General features: G+C 49.1%; 1 protein-coding gene across 1 annotated transcript in view; it reads right to left on the bottom strand.

Annotated features, from left to right (window-relative positions):
* HARS1 (histidyl-tRNA synthetase 1) overlaps positions 1-21,353 on the bottom strand; it is a 125,913-nt gene that overhangs the window by 28,996 nt on the left and 75,564 nt on the right. The window contains exon 11 of the mRNA XM_044274989.1: positions 6,136-6,252. Coding sequence (XP_044130924.1) covers positions 6,136-6,252 — 117 coding nt within the window. The remainder of the gene's footprint in view (positions 1-6,135; positions 6,253-21,353) is intronic.

Below are 21,353 nucleotides of genomic sequence, written 5' to 3' on the forward strand. Positions count from 1 at the left end.
GGGGGTCTGTGGATGGCACAGTTATGGGCTAGGGGGGTCTGTGGATGGCACTGTTATGGGCTGGGGGGGTCTGTGGATGGCACTGTTATGGGCTGGGGGGGGGGTCTGTGGATGGCATTGTTATGGGCTGGGGGGGTCTGTGGATGGCATTGTTATGGGCTGGGGGGGTCTGTGGATGGCACATATATAACAGTGCCACCCACAGATCCCCCCCCTGTAACAGTGCCACCCACAGATCCCCCCCTGTAACAGTGCCATCCACAGATCCCCCCTGTAACAGTGCCATCCACAGAGCCCCCTGTAACAGTGCCATCCACAGAGCCCACCATAACAGTGTCCGTCATCCACAGATCCCCCATAACAGTGTCCGTCATCCACAGATCCCCCCCATAACAGTGTCCTCATCCACAGATCCCCCCCATAACAGTGTCCTCATCCACAGATCCCCCCCATAACAGTGTCCGTCATCCACAGATCCCCCATAACAGTGTCCGTCATCCACAGATCCCCCATAACAGTGTCCGTCATCCACAGATCCCCCCCCATAACAGTGTCCGTCATCCACAGATCCCCCCATAACAGTGTCCGTCATCCACAGATCCCCCCATAACAGTGTCCGTCATCCACAGATCCCCCCCATAACAGTGTCCGTCATCCACAGATTCCCCCCATAACAGTGTCAGTCATCCACAGATCCCCCATAACAGTGTCAGTCATCCACAGATAACCCCCCCCATAACAGTGTCAGTCATCCACAGATCCCCCCCATAACAGTGTCCGTCATCCACAGATCCCCCCCCCCATAACAGTGTCAGTCATCCACAGATCCCCAGTAATAGTGCCATCCACAGACCACCATTAGTTCCAAACCCACCAAACACACAGCACACCTTTTGGTTAAAAATATTTTTTTTCTTATTTTCCTCCCCAAAAACCTAGGTGCGTCTTATGGGCCGGTGCGTCTTATAGGGCGAAAATTACGGTATATGTATATTTTTCCAACCTATATGCCCTTTTTTCGGAGGAGAGTAACTACAATTTTTATATTGTATTATACATACATTGTATTATATGTTGTAGCACTGTGGGGTATAGAAACTTTTATATGTCACAGGTGAATTTGTTTGCACAGGTGTCTCGCGTTCACCGGATTGATTTTTAGCTTGCCCTGGTTTTTGAGATCCCTCCCCTTTGGGCGGATATCTCGGGGGTGAGCCTTATTTCAGCCCGGTACAGGCCAGACACCTCCGATCATGACTAAGAACAATATCGTTCGAAACGCGTAGATCGTGGGGATAAGTGGGTTCCAGTGTCACTGTTGCTGGTTGTACCTGTATTGTGGTGACAAAAATAAAGACCGGGATTTTTCACTACGTCCTTCTGGTGCCGGAGCCTTTTTCTACTTTGTGTATCTACCTCCGGACTGGCTTGAGTCCGCCCCGTGCACCGTCACACAGGATCGGAAGGTGAGCTGGCTACAAGCTTTTCTACTATAAAAGGGGGAACGCCTACTGCCGGCACTGAAACAGTTCTAGTGCTGTTAGACCCCAATGGAGGGAGGTAATATCCAAGGGAGTACTGCTTCCAGTAGTAGTGCAAATACTCCGCCTAAGGAAGGGTGTAATGCAGACGACAAAAACTGCTGGCTACTGTGGACGCAGTCTTGGAAGATTGCAACGGATTCGGGTTAGAGCCCGAATCACTGATTCCTCCTCCTCCTCCCCCTCCTCGGACCGAACCTCTTCAGGGATAGAAGGGTGCGTCTGAGCGGGACCCTTTGGGGTGCACAGGTGACTGAGAATAATGTTTTGCTCTGACCCGCTTGTGCGCAGTTCTACCTCTCAGAAACTGCCTGGGGATATATCAACCAACGACCCAGAGGGTGGAGTGGGAATCCACCGGATTGCGTAGGTGGGGCTTATCAACCAAACGACCCCGGAGGAATTTCCAGAGGTTCTCCATTGGATCGTGCAGGTGGGGGATTATCAACCAGACCACCCAGGAGGATGGAATGGGAACTTCCAGAGGTTCTGCGCTGGATGGCGCAGGTGGATTTTATCAACCAGACGACACCGGAGGGTAGAATGGGAATTTTCATTGCTTCGGATCGCGCTGGTGGCAAATTATCGCCAGGAATACCGCCATCGGACCGAAACCATTAAGGTCCCAACATAAGTGAACCAACCCCTCCTGCAACAGACAAGAATGGGTGGGAGCTGTGTCCCCAATGGAAAAGACGAGAAAAAGAGTTTACAGGCAAGTTTCACAAAAAATATCCTTTTCTCGCCCATTCCATTGGGGGGACACAGACCATGGGAAGTCCCAGAGCAGTCCATGGGGTGGGAAAAAGATCAACACCGCCAGAGGTAAACATCCAACGGTCAAACAGGAACCACTGCCTGCAATACCTTGCACCCAAGGGCAACATCAGCCGATGCCAAAGAGTGCAGTTGCTAAAACCTTGCAAAGTTGCGATGCAGACGCTTGATTACGCCTAGCCCAGGAGGCCCCCACCGCCCTGGTGGAGTGCGCGGTAACCCCCACCGGGGGAACTCTGCTACAGGAACAATACGCCATGAGGCCTTTCGGGAACCACGAAGAGGGAGTTAGAATGGCGGAAGGGGGCAGTCACCGAAAGGTACACCCTCAAAGCACGGACAACGTCCAGGGAATGTAGAATGCGCTCCTTGGGGTTCGCTGGAGAAGGGCAAAAAGAGGGCAGAACTATGTCCTCATTAAGGTGGAAGGCGGAGACCACCTTGGGCAAAAAAGAAGGGGCCAGGCGCAGCACCACCTTATCCTTGTGGAAGACCATAAAGGGCTCCCTAGAGGAAAGAGCCGCCAGTTCCGAAACCCTCCTGATAGAGGTGATGGCCACCAGAAAGACCACTTTCCAGGTGAGCAGTGTCGGGGAAATCTCCCTCAGGGGTTCAAAGGGAGGGAAGACAGAACCAGATTGAGATCCCAGGGGAGCAGAGGAGGAACCGAATGCGCCACCCCCTGCATGAAGGTCCTCACAGGCCCAAGCAGAGCCAGGGACCGCTGAAAGAAAATGACAAGAGCCTAAACTTGACCATTTAGGGAGCTCAGGGAAATTCCCAGCTCTTGGCCCGACTGGAGAAAGGAGAGGACCATCGGAACAGAGAAACGAAGGGGACAAACCTCTAGTTTCTCGCAAAAGGCAAGAAAGGCCTTCCAGGTACGATAGTATATCCGGGATGAAGCTGGCTTCCTGGCCTTGATCATGGTCTTCACGACGGAGTCCGAGAAGCCCCTCTTCTTCAGGATGGCGGTCTCAACAGCCACTCAGTTAAATGAAGCGACCGTAAATTCTGGTGGAAGAGCGGTCGTTGAGACAGCAGGTCCTCTGAGAGGAAGAGGCCACGGAACGTCCGCCAGCATCCGAGTGACCGCCGAGAACAACCAGGCACGGCGAGGCCAATCGGGGGCGATGAGGATGGCCGGAATCCCTTCTACCGCGATCCTGCCAAGAACCTTTGGGGGTAACGGCAGCGGTGGAAAGACACGAAATCTTGCCACGGAGACACCAGAGCATCCACCCCGTACACCTCTGATCCTGAGTTCGGGCCAGGAACGTGGGAACCTTGTTATTGAGCCTGGACTTCATCAAGTTCATGTCCGGGCGGCCCCATCGGCGACAGAGGTCCTCGAATACGTCCGGATGCAGAGACCACTCTCCCGGATCCACCCTGTTGCAGCTGAGAAAATCCGCAGTCCAGTTTTCGACCCCTGGGATGTATACTGCAGACAATATTGAAACGTGGGCCTCTGCCCACTGGAGGATCCTCTTCACCTCCTGCATCACTGGCCGGCTGCGGGTTCCGCCCTGATAATCAATGTAGTCCACGGCTGTGGCATTGTCCAATTGGATCCTTACCGGGAGACGCATTAGGAGAGGGGTCCAATGAGATAGAGAGAGGAAAGTTTCTCCGAGCTCCAATATGTTGATCGGAAGGCAGGCTTCCACTTCTGACCACACCCCCTGAACCATCCGAGCCTGGAGAACACCGCCCCAACCCAGGAGACTGGCATCGGTGGTGACTACTGTCCACGAGATTGGGAGGAAGGATTTCCCCGAAGTCAGATTCTGAGGGGACAGCCACAACGGGAGTTCCATGCGAACCCGAGGAGGAAGGCGGATCACAGAGTCCAGACCCCTCGATGTCCTGTCCCAGAAGGACAGGATCGCCTGCTGCAGAGGCCGAGTGTGAAACTGGGCAAAGGGGACTGCCTCGAGGGAGGCCACCATAAGCCCCAGAACCTGCATGCACTCCCGGATGGAGAAACACGGGGAATGTAGAAGGCGAGACACCGACTCCCATATCCGTGAGAACTTGCAATCCGGGAGGAATACCCGGGCTACAGTAGTGTCCATAATCATCCCCAGGAAGGTCACCCTCTGGGAAGGTTGGAGAGACGACTTCGGGAAGTTGATCAGCCAGCCGAACTGTTGCAGAGTCTGAACAGTGATCCTGACGCTGTCTTCGGCCTGGGGACGAGAGGGAGCCTTTATCAGAATGTCGTCCAGGTAGGGCATGATTGGAGAAGCGCCATGATCGGCGCCAAGATCTTTGTGAATACCCACAGAGCTGTTGCCAGCCCAAAAGGGAAGGAAAGATAGGCGTCCTGGATGTCCACCGACGTGAGGAACTCCCCTGGAAGAAGAAAAGCAATAACAAAGCGGAGGGATTACATCCGGAACCTCCGCACCCGCAGGGACTTGTTTAACAGCGTCAGGTCTAGGACCGGACGCACTGATCCCTCCTTCTTTGGCACTACAGAGATTTGAGTAGAAACCTGCCCCCTGTTCCTCCAGCGGAACTGGGACAACTACTTCCCTGACCAGAAGCTCTCCAGACATGCTGAAAGGAGAGCAGATGGCCCCCCCATCGCAAGTGGGGAGGGGAATTCGGAATAAAATAAATAAGAAAAAATTGAGGGAAATATATATTATATATTATATATTATATATATATATATATATATATATATATATATATATATATATATATATATATATATATATATATAAAAAAGGCAGACCCCGGCTCCGAAAAAGAAGCCCACCGCCAGGATACAGGGGACAAGAGGGAATCCCTCCTCCCTCTCAACCAGCCGGCCCTCTCACAGGTAAGCCCTAAACAACCGTGTCACAGTGTGAGCAAGGGGGGAGGGGGAGCTGCAGGAAAGCCGATGTACTTATCCGAGTCCTGCAGTCTTCACCCTCTGCTCCGGACCAGCATGGGGTCACCTCTTCAGTCATCTGGCACAAGGAGTGGCAGTGCACTGGATAGAGGGCAGGACTAGGTGCCACCGGAGCTGCAGGTCGAGCCCGGTTCCACTTATCTTCTGGGGAAAAAAGGAGGTAGCCGGGGACAGCCATTCGACCCAGGCACTCGCTCCACTGAGAGACCAGGGACGCACCATGCGACCCCGTGTCCTGTTTAGAAAAAAAACTAACAGGAGAAGAAAAATCTACAGGGACAACCCTGCAGGAGAAGGAGTGTCACCTCCTTATCCTCCTGTTGGAGCATGGGGGTATAGTCAGTGGAGGAGGAGCTGTTTTTTATTATTTGCATAGTGTCTCCTCCTAGTAATGGCCTAAGCCAGTGTTTCCCAACCAGTGTGCCTCCAGATGTTGCAAAACTACAACTCCCAGCATGCCCAGACAGCATTTGGCTGTGCGGGCATGCTGGGAGTTGTAGTTTTGTAACAGCTGGAGGCACACTGGTTGGGAAACACTGGCCTAAGCTATACCCATGGTCTGTGTCCCCCAATGGAATGGGCGAGAAAGCATGGTGTGCTATGTTTCTGTATCCTCTTTTTCCCCCCAAGTTAAACGGCAAAAACGTGATGTCAACTCACCCTGCCTTATGGGACTTGAGGATCGCTTAGAGAGCACCAAGGAGGCATTCTTACTACACTGGGCACTATTACTGTGTGGGGGTGCCAAAATCAGGAAACATGACATTTTCTTCAGAAACAATTGTATAGCAAATATTTGCTATATATCCTTCATAGAAATCTTGTTTCACATCCCTGAGATAGAATATGAGTATTATCTATAATCCTACAATAATGGAGACAATACATGGATCACACAAGGGCATCTACCTTGATACCCGCATTCCAGAGTTCTGCTACGAGTTTCAATCTTTCTTCTAAAAGCTTCTTCTGAGCAGCTGCAACTAGAACCTGTGTATCTGTGGTCCGAATCTTCTCTTCAGAAGCCTAAAGAAAGAAAATATGATAAGTTGAATGTGGAAGCCCATAGAATTACAGTAAAAGTACAGTATTACAATGCTGCACAATGAACAGCAGCTGAAGAGTCTACGTGCTGGCACTATGTGGCACTGCCCAGCCCAGTGAATGCTCAGGTTCTATACAGCAGCATTCAAAGGTAGATTGGAGTAGGACTCCTCCAATGGAATTTACTCATTAGGCCTAGTTCACACGATCGTTTGTTTTGCGAGTGTACGGGCCATTCCGTTTCCGCATTTCCGTTCCGTTGAAAGATAGAACATGTCCTATTATTGCTCGCAAATCACATTCCGTGGCTCCATTCAAGTCAATGGGTCCGCAAAAAAAAAACGAAACACATACGGATATGCACCCGTAGGTCTTCCGTATCCATTCTGTGTTTGCGGAACCATCCATTGAAAATGTTATGCCCAGCTCAAATTTTTTCTATGTAATTATTGTATACTGTATATGCCATACAGAAAAACGGACCGGAAAGGGAAACAACGGATCCATGAAAAACGGACCGCAAAACATTGAAATAGCCATACGGTAGTGTGAAAGAGGCCTAATACCTAGTTTTCTCCCTCTCTCTGGGACACAACTCATCAGCGGATGGCTGAGAGTGCAGGACATTATAAATAACCATGACTCTTCTCAGGTAGATTTGACTCTTTTCACGGCCTGGGCTGTAGAGATTATGATGCTGGTTCTCAGCAACCACTTACTTTTAGCTGATGTGTGACACACCGCTGAAATTTCTATCACTACTTTATACTGCCATCAGTAAGGTCAGCATAAAGTTGATGACAGGTTCCCTTTAAAATAAAGTCCACATCGATGTGTGGCTCTTGGAATATGGCAACGTAATAGCATAGTTGCATAAAATGTGCCATCACTGTGCAAAAGTATTAAAACTACACATATTTGATATCAATCTAATCGCACCAAAGAACAGAATGAAGGTAGATACATGTTAATTATTCCGCTCTGTAAAAGATGTAAATTAAACACAAAACAAAATGTTGCTACGAACGCTGCCTGGCGCTGTCAATCAAGAACGGCAGGGCATGACTTGAGGTTGGAGAATGGAGCCTCTAGGAGCAGGAGCAACACAAAGATTAATAGGGTTAATTCTGGTGACAGAAACCCTTTAAACTTTCATATTTTTTCATATATTTTGAATAAAAAAAAAAAGAAGTTTTTGTAATGATTTTAAAGCTCATATTTGAGCGTATAAAATCCATTTTTTTTATTTTTAACAATCGTGGATTTTTAAAATGCATTTATTACTGACTATTGCTAATTTCTTATGTTGGCCTAGCACCTGGTGGCCAAAATAAGAATTGCAGTTTGAATGCCCTCTGCCTCTTCAGTGAGGCTGAGCGTATTCAAATCAATAACCGGCATCCTCACTGACCACAGAGGATGACGGTAATAAGGCCAGAGCGCGAGCTTCGGGTTTTTATATTCCATGGTTTCTAATTAACACGATCTGCATTATTGCCGGTCACCGTAATTAGCCGCAAGGTCCCTGCTGTTTGAAACAGAAGAGACCTACCGGCCATGACGCCCACTGCACATGCGAGTGGGCGCCATGTTTGCCCATCGCTCCAGCGCCGTACATGTACAGCGCTGGTAGCAAAAGGGTTAAATAGCTACATTGAAAGGAAAAACTCAGGATAGGTTATACATATAACAAAAGTGGACAAACCCTTTAATCAGATTAACCCCTTAAGGACGCAGGGCGTACTGGTACGCCCTAACCAGTACGCACCGAGTCCTTAAGGACTCAGGAAATAGGGCGTACCAGTACGCCCTGCGTCCTTAAGGGGTTAATTTCACCCCCCGTATCGGCGATCGCAGAAAACCGCAGGTCAATTCAGACCTACGGTTTTCTGAGTTTCCGGTCCATTCGGGTGTCCTGTGACCGGAAAAAGACTGCGATCGGTGGCGTGATTACACACCACCAATCGCAGTACGAAGATTTGGAGAGGCGGTGCTGGCCCTGGTGCTGAACACTGCTGTCCAGGGTGCCGATTGGTGCAGGGGAGAGAGGCGCGAGATTCAAACTTCCTGCGCTCCTCTCTCCCCTCCTCTTCCTGTCCAGCACCCTCATCGCCATCCAGGTAGGTTAGGGTCAGTGAGGGAAAGGCACCGTTAGGCAGGGAAAGAAGGGAAAAGTTAGTTAGGAGGAGAAAAAAATAAAAAAATAAATTCTCTCAGACCCCAGACTCCCCCCAGCCACTTTTTCCAGTAATAAAGTAAGGGTTAAAATGGAAAATTTTCCAAAAAATATAAATTTTTTAATTGTTTCTCCATCTGCCATTAACTCTTGTGGAACACCTAAAAGGTTAACAAAGTTTGTAAACCCAGTTTTAAATACCTTGAGGGGTGTACTTTCTTAGATGGAGCCTTTTTTGAAATTTCTATTCTAGGAGGTGCAACAGGGGGGCTTCAAATGGGACCTGGTATAAACAAAACCAGTCCTGCAAAATCTGCCTTCCAAAACCCATATGGTGTTCCCCTCCTATGTCCTCCCGTTCGGCCAAACAGTAGTTTACGACCACACATGGGGTGTTTCTGCAAACTACAGAATTAGGGCAACCAATTTTGAGTTTTGTTTGGCAGTTAACCCTTGTTTTACTCCTGGAAAAAATGTATTATATTGGATAATTTTCCAAAAAAATAGAAATTTCGAAATTGTTTCTCAATCTGCCATTAACTCTTGTGGAAGACCTAAAGGGTTAATACAGTTTGAAAAAAACAGTTTTGAATACCTTGATTGGTGTAGTTTCTAGAATGGGGTCATTTTTGGGAGGTTTCTATTATCTAAGCCTCACAATATGACTTCAAACCTGAACTGGTCCATAAAAAGTGGGATTTTGAAGATTTCAGAAAAATTTCAAAATTTGCTTCTAAACTTCTAAGCCTTGTAACATCCCCAAAAAATAAAATATCATTCCCAAAATGCTACAAACATAAAGTAGACATATGGGGAATGTAAAGGCATCACAATTTTTGGGGGTATTACTATGTATTACAGAAGTAGAGAAACTGAAACTTTTAAATTTGACAATATATAGCCACTAGAATAGAACCAACTCCTCCTGCAACAGACAAGAATGGGTGGGAGCTGTGTCCCCCAATGGAAAAGACGAGAAAAAGATTTTACAGGTGAGTGTCACAAAAAAATCTCCTTTTCTCGCCCATTCCATTGGGGGACACAGAACATGGGACATCTTAGAGCAATCCATAGGGTGGGAAGACCAGCACCACCAGAGGGAAAACATCCAACGGTTAAACAGGAACCACAGCCTGAAATACCTTGCGCCCTAGGGCAGCATCAGCCGACACCAAAGAGTGCAGCTGGTAGAAGTTTGTAAAGGTATGTAAGGACGACCAGGTGGCCGCTTTACAAAGTTGTGATGTAGAAGCTTGATTGCGCCTGGCCCAGGAGGCCCCCACCACCCTGGTGGAGTGCGCGGTAACCCGCACTGGGGGAACCCTACCCCGGGATCAATATGCCATGGCAATAGTCGACCAAATCCACTGAGCCAGTTACCTTGGAGGCCGCCAGACCCTTACGAGGCCCCTCAGGAACCACAAAAAGGGAGTCCAAGCGGCGAAATGGGGCAGTAACCGACAGGTACTGCACGGACAACATCCACGGACAACATCCAGAGAATGGAGAGCGTGCTCCTTGGGGTTCACTAGAGCGGGGCAAAAGGATGGCAGGACTATGTCCTCATTAAGGTGGAAGGCGGAGACCACCTTGGCAAAAAGGAAGGGACAGGGCGCAGTACCACCTTGTCCTTGTGGAAGACCAAAAAGGGCTCCTTAGAGGAAAGGGTGGCCAGCTCCGATACCCTCCTGATAGAGGTGATGGCCACCAAAAAGACCACCTTCCAGGTGAGAAAACTCAGGGAAATGTCCCTCAGGGGCTCAAAAGGAACCGCCTGGAGAGAAGACAGAACCAGGTTCAAATCCCAGTTTGTGGCAGAGGAGGGACCGAATGCGCCACCCCCTGCAGGAAGGTCCTCACCAGACCTAGCAGAGCCAGAGAGGGCTGAAAGAAAATGGCCAGAACGGAGATCTGACCCTTCAGAGAGCTCAGGGACGTTCCCATCTCAAGACCTGACTGGAGAAAGGAGAGGACCACCGGAACGGAGAAATGAAGGGGAAAAAAGCCCATCTTCTCACAAAAGGCAGGAAAGGCCTTCCAGGTACGATAATATATCCGGGAGGAAGCTGGTTTCCTGGATTTGATCATGGTCTTAACGTCTGAGAAGCCCCTCTTCTTCAAGATGGTGGTCTCAACAGCCACGCCGTTAAACAAAGTGGTTGTAAATTCTGGTGGAAGAGGTCCTTGAGACAGTAGGTCCTCCCTGAGAGGAAGAGGCCACGGAACGTCCGCCAGCATCCGAGTGACCTCTGAGAACCAGGTGCAGCGAGGCCAATCGGGGGCGATGAGGATGGTCGGGATTCCTTCTGCCGCGACCATGCGAAGAACGTTTGGGAGTAGAGGCAATGGTGGGAAGACAGAGGAGTGTGAAGTCTTGCCACAGAGACACCAGAGCGTCCACCCTGTACGCCTCAGGATCCCAAGCTCGGGCCAGGAACGTGGGAACATTGTTGTTGAGCCTGGATGCCATCAAGTCCACGTCCGGGCGGCCCCAACAGCGGCAGAGGTCCTCGAATACGTCCGGATGCAGAGACCACTCTCCCGGATCCACCCTGTTGCGGCTGATAAAATGCGCCGTCCAGTTTTCGACCCCTGGGATGTATACTGCAGACAATATTGAAACGTGAGCCTCTGCCCACTGGAGGATCCTCTTCACCTCCTGCATCACCGGCCGGCTGCAGGTTCCGCCCTGATGATTGATGTAGGACATGGCTGTTGCATTGTCCGACTGAATCCTTACCGGGAGACCCGTTAGGATGGGGGGTCCAATGAGATAGAGAGAGGAAAATTCCTCTGAGCTCCAAATATGTTGATTGGAAGGCGGGCTTCCACTTCTGACCACACCCCCTGAACCGTCCGAGCCTGGAGAACGCCGCCCCAACCTAGGAGACGGGCATCGGTGGTAACTACTTTCCATAAGATTGGGAGGAAGGATTTCCCCGAAGTCAGATTCTGAGGGGACAGCCACAACGGGAGTTCCATGCGAACCCGAGGAGGAAGGCGGATCCGAGAGTCCAGACCCCTCGATGTCCTGTCCCAGAAGGACAGGATCGCCTGCTGCAGAGGCCGAGTGTGAACCTGGGCAAAGGGGACTGCCTCGAAGGAGGCCACCATAAGCCCCAGAACCTGCATGCACTCCCGGATGGAGAGACACGGGGAATGTAGAAGGCGAGACACCGACTCCCATATCCGTGAGAACTTGCAATCCGGGAGGAATACTCGGGCTGCAGTAGTGTCCATAATCATCCCCAGGAAGGTCACCCTCTGGGAAGGTTGGAGAGAGGACTTCGGGAAGTTGATCAGCCAGCCGAACTGTTGCAGAGTCTGAACAGTGATCCTGACGCTGTCTTCGGCCTGGGGACGAGAGGGAGCCTTTATCAGAATGTTGTCCAGGTAGGGCAGCAGAGATATGCCCCTGGAACGGAGAAGCGTCATGATCGGTGCCAAGATCTTTGTGAATACCCGCGGGGCTGTCGCCAGCCCAAAGGGAAGGGCAACGAACTGATAATGACGATCGCCAATTGCAAAGCGCAGGAACCTGTGTTGAGATTCTGCGATAGGGATATGCAGATGGGCGTCCTGGATGTCCACCGACGCGAGGAACTCCCCTGGAAGAAGAGAAGCAACAACGGAGCGGAGGGATTCCATCCGGAACCTCCGCACCCGCAGGGACTTGTTTAACAGCGTCAGGTCTAGGACCGGACGCACTGATCCCTCCTTCTTTGGCACTACAAAAAGATTTGAGTAGAAACCTGCCCCCTGTTCCTCCAGCGGAACTGGGACAACTACTCCCCTGACCAGAAGGGAAGAAACCGCTTGTAAAAGGGCCGAGAGGCTCGGACCGGAACCCCCGAAATAAGAGACTAAAGAAAACGATCCGGAGGTCTGGAAACAAATTCTATCTTGTAACCGGAAGTTACAATTTCCAGGGCCCAGGCGTCCTTGAACTGTGAGCTCTCCAGACATGCTGAAAGGAGAGCAGACGGGCCCCCACCGCAAGCGGTGGGGGCGCCCCTTCAGGGGGAGGACTGCTTGGGAACCGCGGGGCGGGCAGAACTCCCCTGGAACTGTGCCCGCTGGCGCCAGGAAGGTTGAGGCTTAAAGGGAACCTGTCACCGGGATTTTGGGTATAGAGCTGAGGACATGGGTTGCTAGATGGCCGCAAGCACATCCGCAATACCCAGTCCCCATAGCTCTGTGTGCTTTTATTGTGTAAAAAAAACAATTTGATACATATGCATAACCTGAGATGAGTCCTGTATCTGAGATGAGTCAGGGACGGGACTCATCTCAGATTAATTTGCATATGCATCAAATCGGGTTTTTTACACAATAAAAGCACACAGAGCTATGGGGACTGGGTATTGCGGATGTGCTAGCGGCCATCTAGCAGCCCATGTCCTCAGCTCTATACCCAAAATCCCGGTGACAGGTTCCCTTTAAAGGAAGGCTTCTTGCGGGAGCCTTGAGAGCCGCGGGAGGAGGGGGCTGTCGCAGACCTGGAGGAGGAGAAGCGCCGAAAGGACTGGTTTCTAGAGCCAGAGGGGCGAGCTCTGAAGGCGCGCTTGGATCTAGATTGGGGCAGGTGTGTACTCTTGCCCCCCGCAGCGTCAGAGATAATCTCATCCAGCTTAGCACCGAAGAGCCTGGAGCCCGCAAAGGGGAGGTTAGTGAGGGAGCGCTTGGAGGAAGCGTCTGTATCCCAGACCTTCAACCAGACCTCCCTGCGCTGCGTGACCGGGAGGGCCGAAATTCGCTCAAAGAGTGCTGACGTCCAATGAGGCCTCACAGAGGAATGTTGTCGCCTGGGCCATCTGGGAGGATGAAGTTTAGGGTGTCCGCAGAGGCATCCTGCTCCGCGAGGTCCTAATGATGGCGCTGCAACCACACCGAAAGAGCCCTGGCTACCCAGGCCAAGGCGAACGCGGGCCGCAGACCTGTGCCCGCCAGAGAGAAGATGGCTTTGGAAAGAGTCCAAACGCCTTTCAACGGAGTCCTGTAGGGAGGGCCCGTCCAGAACTGGTATTGGCGTATTCTTAGTCAATCTGGCCACAGGCGGGTCGACCTTAGGAGGAGAAGTCCACTGCTGCACATTATCTGCCGGGAAAGTATAAAGAGTATCCATGCGCCTTGTAGCAGAAAAATGGTGATTAGGGCATTCTCAAGCCTTAGAAATTACCTTGGCGAACTCACCATGAATGGGGAATGTGACAGCCTCCGGTTTTCTGGAGTGGAAGAGGGGGAATTCCTGGCTACTAGTAGAAGGAGGTTCCCCCCCAGATCTCAAAGCTGTCACGTACCGCCGTGACCAAGTCTGCCACCATGGTGGAGAGCTTAGGTGAGGGTTTCGGCTCAGTGTCCTCGTCCAAGCCGGGCCTTTCCCCTTCAGACCTGTAATCCCTGCGAGAGGGAGAGGCTGAACACGCCTCCAAGCGAGGGGGGGGAAGCAGAGTAATCCGAGGAGGGATGCTGCTGCGTACGCTGCCTCTTAGCGGTCGAGCGTCCTCTGTGGGGGGCACTAGGAGGTGGAGCGGTGCTAACCACAGGCTCCGCAGGCGGAGGATCAGTGGCCGCCATGCGTTTCATAAAAGGCCATGGCTGCGCGCGAGACTTGGGCCAAGTCGGCAGCCGCCCTAGCTATGGCAGAGGCCCAGGAGGGCTCCGAAGGGGTGGAGGAGGGACTGGGCTGGTTAGTGGAGGGGGAGGAGGCGGTGGATGATCCTGTCTCGAGGCAAGGCAAGAGTCACAGGAGCCTGATAGTGGCAAGCAGCAGACCTTACAGGATCCCAGTGGGACCTGAAGTGTCGCTTTCAATTTTTGGGAGGCCCCAGGTCTTGGCATGATGGCGGCAATCCTGGAGTCAGGGTCTCCGAAAGTTTTGCAGAACACTATCAGTCCTACCGTGACCTGTGAGGAGCTGGAGTAGAAGTCAAGCGTGGAGAGGCGCTGATGCAAAGCGGAAGCGTCAGAGCTGATGCGATAGGCTCCGCCCCCCCAGTTGTGTCACAGAAATCGGGGGGGGGGGGGGAATATATATATATATATCACGCGCCAGGATACAGGGCCCTCTCCTAAGTAAGCCCTAAACAACCGTGTCACAGTGTGAGCACGGGGGGAGGGGGAGCTGCAGGAGAGCCGATGTACTTATCCGAGTCCTGCAGTCTTCACCCTCTGCTCCGGACTAGCATGGGGTCACCTCTTCAGTCATCTGGCACAAGGAGTGGAAGTGCACTGGCTAGAGGGCAGGACTAGGTGACCCCGGATCTTGTAGGCCACCAGAGGTGCAGGTCGAGCCCTGTTCCACTGATCTTCTGGGGGAAAAGGAGGTAGCCGGGGACAGCTATTCGACCCCGGCGCTCGCTCCACTGAGAGACCAGGAACGCATCATGCGACCCTGCATCCTCTGTTTAGAAAAAAAAAACTGAGAAGAAAAAAAAACTACAGGGACAACCCTGCAGGAGTGTCACCTCCTTATCCGACACTAAGCTAAAACTGAGGTCCTCCTGTTGGAGCATGGGGGTATAGCCAGTGGAGGAGAAGCGGTTTTTTTTTATTATTTGCATAGTGTCTCCTCCTAGTAATGGCCTAAGCTATACCTATGGTCTATATTGTAAGCCCCACAAAAATGACCCCAGTTTAGAAACTACACCCCTCAAGGTATTAAAAACCGATCTTACAAACTTTGTTAACTCTTTAGGTGTTCCACAAGAATTAATGGTAAATGGAGAGGAAATTTCAGAATTTCACTTTTTTGTCAGACTTTTCATTTTAATAAAATATTTTCCGCTAACAAAACACTGGTTACCAGCCAAACAAAACTGAATATTTATTGCCCTGATTCTGTAGTTTACAGAAACACCCCATATGTGGTCGTAAACTGCTGTACGGGCGCACGGCTGGGCGCAGAAGGAAAGGAGCGCCATATGGTTTTAGGAAAGCAGATTTCACTGGGATAATTTTAAAGCTGCCATGTCACATTTAAAGACCCCCCCCTGATGCACACCTAAAGTAGAAACGCAAAAAAAGTTACCCCATTTTGGAAACTACGGGATAAGGTGGCAGTTTTGTTGGTACTATTTTAGGGTACATATAATTTTTTGTTGCTTTATAATTACACTTTTTGTGAGGCAAGGTAACAAAAGAATTCAATTACCGGTAATTGTTTTTTCCTCTAGCCCCCACAGCGGCACGACAGGAGGATACCCTGCCTCCCCAGGGACAGGAAACAACATGGAAATCTTTAAATACTCCCCTTCCCTTACTTTCTCCAGTAAATAACTCTGGAATGCATGCGACAATATTAATCTTTTTGTGTTATTGAAATTAGACAAGGATACTTTCCAAGAAATGACAAAAACTTTTTTAAACAAAAGTTTGAATAATTACTGGGTGGGAAATTCCCCGTGCCGCTGTGGGGGCTAGAGGAAAAATCAATTTCCGGTAAGTAATTGAAATCTTTCCAAAACGCCCCCCCAGCGGCACAACAGGAGGAATCCTATATCAGGGGGGGACAACCGCAGATAATACCCTGCGAGCAAATGATAACTCCCTGTTCTTTAACACGTCTAACTGGTAATGTCTAAAGAAAGTGGAAGGTGCCGACCAGGTGGCTGCCTGGCAAATCTGTTCTAACTGAACCTCCGCTGATTCAGCCCAAGAGGCTGCTACAGATCGGGTTGAGTGGACCTCTTTTAAGTCATAAGTCAAGATTGCAGATCTGATCCATCGACTAACAGATGTTTTGATTGCCGCGTTCCCCTTATTTGGACCTGCAAATTGAATAAACAATCTGTCAGTTTTTCTGAGATCTTCTGTAGTCTTTTGGTAGGCAAGTACTGCTTTTCTTACATCCAGATTATGGAACCGTCTCTGCTCCTGACTGCCTGATGGGGATCCAAAGGAAGGGAGGGACACTTCCTGTAGACAGTGGAACTTAGAGACTACCTTAGGCAAAAAAGAGGGAGAATGTCTCAGTACTATCCCATCATCCTTGATGGATAGGTAGGGGGGTTGTTGTGCTTTTTCATAAGTTTAAAGGGATTCTGTCACCTCCCCTCAGCCAAAAAACGATTTAAAAGCAGCCATGCAGCACAGCTTACCTGGATTAGGCTGTGCTGTTTTATCTTGAAATCCGTCCAGCAGTTACTTCAAAAAACGACTTTGATCAATAAGGAAATGCGTACTGAAGGTGCCCAGAGGGGCGTTTTTTTTTTCTTCCTAGTGAGCCCAGTACCGCCCCTCTTTCAGTGCCCAGCCCGCCTTCCTTGTATTTTCTAACTGCCGCCCCCAGCCTGCCACAGCCTCTCCTGCCTCTCCTCCCCCTCCCTCACGCCGAACGAAGTCTCGCACAGGCGCAGTACCCACTGAGGGCTGCGCCTGTGCGATCATCAGGAGACTGAGGGCGGCAGCTTCATCTTCGTCACTGGGCATGCGCCGAGCCCAGTGACGTCCGATGCTCGCTCTTCCCTGCTGACTGAGGGAAGAGCGAGCATCGGACGTCACTGGGCTCGGCGCATGCCCAGTGACGAAGATGAAGCTGCCGCCCTCAGTCTCCTGATGATCGCACAGGCGCAGCCCTCAGTGGGTACTGCGCCTGTGCGAGACTTCGTTCGGCGTGAGGGAGGGGGAGGAGAGGCTGTGGCAGGCTGGGGGCGGCAGTTAGAAAATACAAGGAAGGCGGGCTGGGCACTGAAAGAGGGGCGGTACTGGGCTCACTAGGAAGAAAAAAACGCCCCTCTGGGCACCTTCAGGACGCATTTCCTTATTGATCAAAGTCGTTTTTTAAAGTAACTGCTGGACGGATTTCAAGATAAAACAGCACAGCCTAATCCAGGTAAGCTGTGCTGCATGGCTGCTTTTAAATCGTTTTTTGGCTGAGGGGAGGTGACAGAATCCCTTTAAATAGTTATATCTACTTATTTTAGTTATAATGGGTATTCATTGCCTTTAAGAGCAATGTTGATTTAAATTCAGTTTTGTATGAAGTTTCATGTAGGCCAAAGTAAGTCCATGAGAAGATTACTGTGCCGTTCAAAAGCTAGTGTTATTGTAACAATATATTATACATTTAGAAAGTTAGAAGATACACCGCACCTGCGGATTCTGAGGCTTCATTGTTTTTCCTATCTGAACATGAATTCCACAATGTGAGAATTGTCTAGATGTTCCTCAAAGTATACATTCATGTATCAAAGTTGTCCCTCAGCCCTGAGACAAGGCCTCCAGATGTCAGAGGTGTGAAGTATTGAAAATATCAGGCATGTATGAGTTAACCCTTAATGGTATGATGCGTATTGCTTATACAACAGTGCCACCTAGATATGAGCAGTTAATACTACATCAGTAGCAAAAGTACATTCTGGGAGTATTATGACGTCATGCTCCTTATCAATGCACACACCCATACAACAATGATTGGAAAGTTCCAAACTCGGAGGGCGTGTTCATCTGATAAGTTTTGGGTTAAGAAACCAGATACCAAAGAAAAAAAAAAAAAAGGGAGAAAAAGAGAAAGTAAAAACAAACATTTGGATTATAGATATCGGGAGAATCATTTGGATTAACGGGAAAAACTCTTGAGAGCTGGCTGCCCCAAGACTCTGCACATCACTTGACCCTTGGGTAATGTATATTTTGTTTCTATGTAATATTGATCTAAATTAATTGGCTTGATACATTTGATGCATTTCACATTTGCCTACTGAGGAAGGAACTACGGTTCTGAAACACGTCTAGGATAAATCAGTGTGAACAGGACCCAGCCAGTGGTGCGCTATTTCTGTCTAAGCACAAAAAAGGATCCGTGCTATTTATTATCTAGAACCACCCGAGAAAAATCCATGCGGTAACGGCAGCGACTTAATCTCTAAAGAGGACTGATTCAACCACCATCCAAACAGTTCCTGTGAAGGGGAGTCGAACCCCGTACCGGTATAGTTCTGCTATACGAACTCTCGCTACTCCGACTGGCGCAGGTGGATGTCATCACCGACCAAGTGAACCACCTACAGGTCAGGTCACGTGAGACGCCAAGAAGGAGAAGCGGTGATACTACCTCGTGGCAGGAGGTAGTTAGCAGATACCGCTACGAGAATAAGTACAAAGTATCCTCCGGACATTATAAGAATATACCGTGGACCGCAGGGTGGATATCTCCTTACCGATTGGTATGTTGAACATTTGGCAAGTTATTTTATAACCATCTGAACATTGTCAAAGTATGGATCCAATGCGCTATTGACCGACACCACACAGCATAATCAAGTGGTCCCATTATCCCTTTGGAGTACTCCTGCTAGTTGGGTATATGCGTGAGCTCCGCATCCAAAATACCCACATATTTATGCTATTTTGATATACTACTAGGATATGTTTTATATTTAGTGGGCAATTAATTTTATTATTTTACAATTACAACAGTAACTAATTGTGATTTTTATTAAGTGTAATAAATGCAAAAATACTGTGAGCCAGTCTAATTGTGTTTCAGTATTCTCACTTCTTTTCCGCAGATTTCTGAGTGAAGGGCCTTCAAAGCTTCCCAGACTGCGGTTAACTCCTTCAGGTTGGAAGAGGCTAGGTTTAGATGTCCTTGCCAGCCACCCTGTACTACGGATCTGTCTGTAAAGGCTCCCCAGCCGTTTTTGCTGGCATCTGTAGTAATAGTGACTATATTTGTTTGTTGCCAGGGGACGCCTGCGTTTAGATTCTTGTTGATCAACCACCAATTTAAGGAATCTCTTACATGCTGAGGGACTTTTACCTTCAGCTCTAGTGAAGCTATGCTCTTGTTCCACCTTCTGAGCATGAAAGACTGAAGAGTTCGCAAGTGAGCCTGGGCCCACTTGACTGCTAGGATAGTTGAGGACATCAGACCCAAGATCTTCATTATTGACCTGATTGTCACTCTCGATCTGCTGCGGAATAGAGTAAATTCCTGCTTGATAGTTTGAATTTTCTCTTGTGGGAGAAAAGGTCCTTATGAGATCTGAGTCCAGCAGCATTCCTAAAAAGATCTTTCTTTTTCCGGGCCGGAGGTCTGACTTTTCCATATTTATTAGCCATCCCAGATCCGTTAGGCTGTGTTTCACTAACTATGTGTTCTAACAGAAGACTCTCTGATCCTGCTGCTATTAGGAAGTCGTCTAAGTAAGGCACAACTAATATGCCCTTTAAATGAAGGTCTGCTATCACCTCTGCCATCACTTTGGAGAAGACTCTTCGTGGATTTTATGCTCTCCATCTTGAATCGTTTGTAAAGTAGATGTTGGTTCAGTCCTGGTTTTCTGACTAGAAATATAGGAGAATAATAACCTGTGTCCCTGCTCTTCTGGGGGAACTAACACTATAGCTTCCTTTTGTAAAAGGATCTTTATCTGATCCAGAATTAACGCTTGAACTGGATTGTTTTTTTTTTTGGTGATGTGGAACACATCCTAGGGAAGAGAGGAGAATTCCAGTTTTAAGCCTGATGAGATTACGTCCAACACCCAAGGGGAGTTGGAAATATTCTCCCAGGCTGGGAGGAAATATTTTAGCCTTCCACCTAACTTGCTTCTGGCGTCATTGTTGTCTTGTTTTGATGACTTTTGGGAGGAGTCTGAGGGGTTGAACAAAAAACCTTGCCCTCTTCCCGAACGCCACCGGGAAGAAAAATCTTTTCTTTTCTGGTCTTGTCTGCCCCTAGATGTAGGGAAAAAAATAAAAATCATCTTTGACGAAAATTCCTTTGTTCAGAGGGAAATCCCTTCTTTTTGTCTGTGGCCTTTTCTAGGATGTCGTCCAGGACTGACCCGAACACCCTATAACCTTCGCAGGGGATGCCGCAAAGCTTGTTTTTAGATGCTGCATCACCTGACCAGGACCTAAGCCACACCGCCCTTCTGGTGGAATTTGAGAGGGCCGCTGATCTGGCTGCTAGTTTTATAGAGTCGACCGAAGCATCCGCCAAAAAATTTGCCGCCTGCTTTATAACTGGCAGAGATGCTAAAATATCCTCTCTAGGGGTTCCTGTTACTAGGTGTTCTTCGAACTGATTTAACCCGATGGACATGGGCGTGGCTGTATAGATTGAGGCTACGCTAGGTCTAAGGATGGACATGGAAGCCTCCCAGAACTTTAGTAGAGCCTTGCTTCTCTTATCCATCGGGTCCTTTAGGAGACCCAAATCTTCAAAGGGTAACGCCAATTTCTTTGTAATCTTTGCTACCGGGGCACCCACTCTAGGACATTTGTCCCAAAAGGATGCATCTTCCTCTGAAAAGGGATATTTCCTTTTCAGGACCCTAGAGTCTTTTCCAGATCGGTCCATTCCTTACTAGTTAATTTTGTAATATTATAGTGGAGGGGAAACACCCTTTTCCTCTTTTCTCCTAAGCCTTTAAACTTTAAATCCTGTATAGTTTTGGATTGTTTAGACTCCTCTAAGTTTAGGGTTGCTCTAATGGTTTTTAATAATGCTTCGGTGTCCTCTATGGAGTAGAGTGGCTTCCCAGATTCGTCCTCAGAGGAAAGAAAGAGGCTCAGACTCCGAGAGGAGCTCCCCTTCATCTAAATCCTCTTCCTGATATTCCGACTTTAAAGTAGCGGACATCTCAGTCATGGAAGTAGAAGGTTTCTGGGACGTGGTGGCTAGTTTTTGATCCACAGCGGTGCTTACTTCCCCCTTAATTATATTTCTAATGTTGTCCATTAAGGAAGGGGACTCTTCCGAAACAATTTTCTCCAAACATTTTGAACATTTCTTATAACCTGACGGTAAGGCTTTTTTTTTTTTTTTTTACAAATGGAGCATTTTATGACTCGCTGAGATTTGGTGGACTTCTGAGCTTCCCTGACCTATAGATCAAAAAGCTGGTTTAATAAAGAGGGCTGTCTAGTTTATTAAAAAGGGAGAGGGACAGTCCCT

This window comes from Bufo gargarizans, unplaced genomic scaffold (assembly GCF_014858855.1).
Source record: "Bufo gargarizans isolate SCDJY-AF-19 unplaced genomic scaffold, ASM1485885v1 original_scaffold_2202_pilon, whole genome shotgun sequence".
Classification (NCBI taxonomy): Eukaryota; Metazoa; Chordata; class Amphibia; order Anura; family Bufonidae; genus Bufo; species Bufo gargarizans.